Here is a 790-nt window from a genome sequence, read left to right as displayed (position 1 = left end):
GGGGAGGTCAAATCGGGAGCTTGGGGGCGGGGCTGGATGTGGGGGCTGGAGAGACTAGGGGCGTTACCTTCGACGCTGTCCGATTTAGGCGGCATTGCGTGCTCTCCGGCGCTTCCTCCGCCTGCTTCGCCGCCGCCCGCCGCCGCCGAGTCGATGCTGTTCGCGGTTTGAGCGAGACGAAGGGGAAAAGGAGGTGGGGAAAACGGGGGGAGAAGACGGGAAGGGGGGAGAAGGGTCTGGCCTCCACTGTGATGTGGGTCACTGACACCGCGGGCCCGCAGCGCTTAGTGACGTGTGGGTTTCCCGCCAAAACCCCCGGCGTGCGCGGTGCGCGGCACGGGCGTGGGCCGTGTCCCCTTTGCTGGCGCCATAAAAGCCCACAGATAGCGGAATTCTAGGAAGGCTCAACACCACGAGACTGGGAAAGGCCCGTTGCCTCGACCAGACGCAATACGATGTTGATATGCTATGTTTGGAAAAAAAAGATATACTCCCTCCGTTTCTGAATTATAAGCCCTTTTAGAGATTACAATACGAACTACGACGTACTCCCTCCGTCCGAAAAAGTTTGTCCCTCAAATGAATATATCTAGCACCAAGTTAGTGCCAAATACATCCATTTAAGGGACAAGCTTAAGACAAGTTTTTTCGAACGGAGTGAGTATATAGACTTATTTTAGAGCGTAGATTCACTCATTTTATATAAGACCTTTTAGAGATTCAACAATATTGAACTACATACGGATGTATATAAACTTATTTCAGAGTGTAGATTCACTCATTTTGCTCC

The 790-nt window shown here is 52.3% G+C and overlaps 1 protein-coding gene across 1 annotated transcript in view; it reads right to left on the bottom strand.

Annotated features, from left to right (window-relative positions):
* LOC119286908 (homologous-pairing protein 2 homolog) overlaps nucleotides 1-222 on the bottom strand; it is a 3,069-nt gene extending 2,847 nt beyond the window's left edge. The window contains exon 1 of the mRNA XM_037566375.1: nucleotides 68-222. Within this exon, the coding sequence (XP_037422272.1) occupies nucleotides 68-95 (28 nt within the window). The 5' untranslated portion in view covers nucleotides 96-222. The remainder of the gene's footprint in view (nucleotides 1-67) is intronic.
* Nucleotides 223-790: the final 568 nt, after the last annotated feature.

The sequence above is a fragment of the Triticum dicoccoides genome, chromosome 4A, assembly GCF_002162155.2.
Source record: "Triticum dicoccoides isolate Atlit2015 ecotype Zavitan chromosome 4A, WEW_v2.0, whole genome shotgun sequence".
Classification (NCBI taxonomy): Eukaryota; Viridiplantae; Streptophyta; class Magnoliopsida; order Poales; family Poaceae; genus Triticum; species Triticum dicoccoides.
The sequence above is the reverse complement of the archived record's forward strand: the minus strand, read 5'-3'. Positions and strand labels throughout refer to the sequence as shown.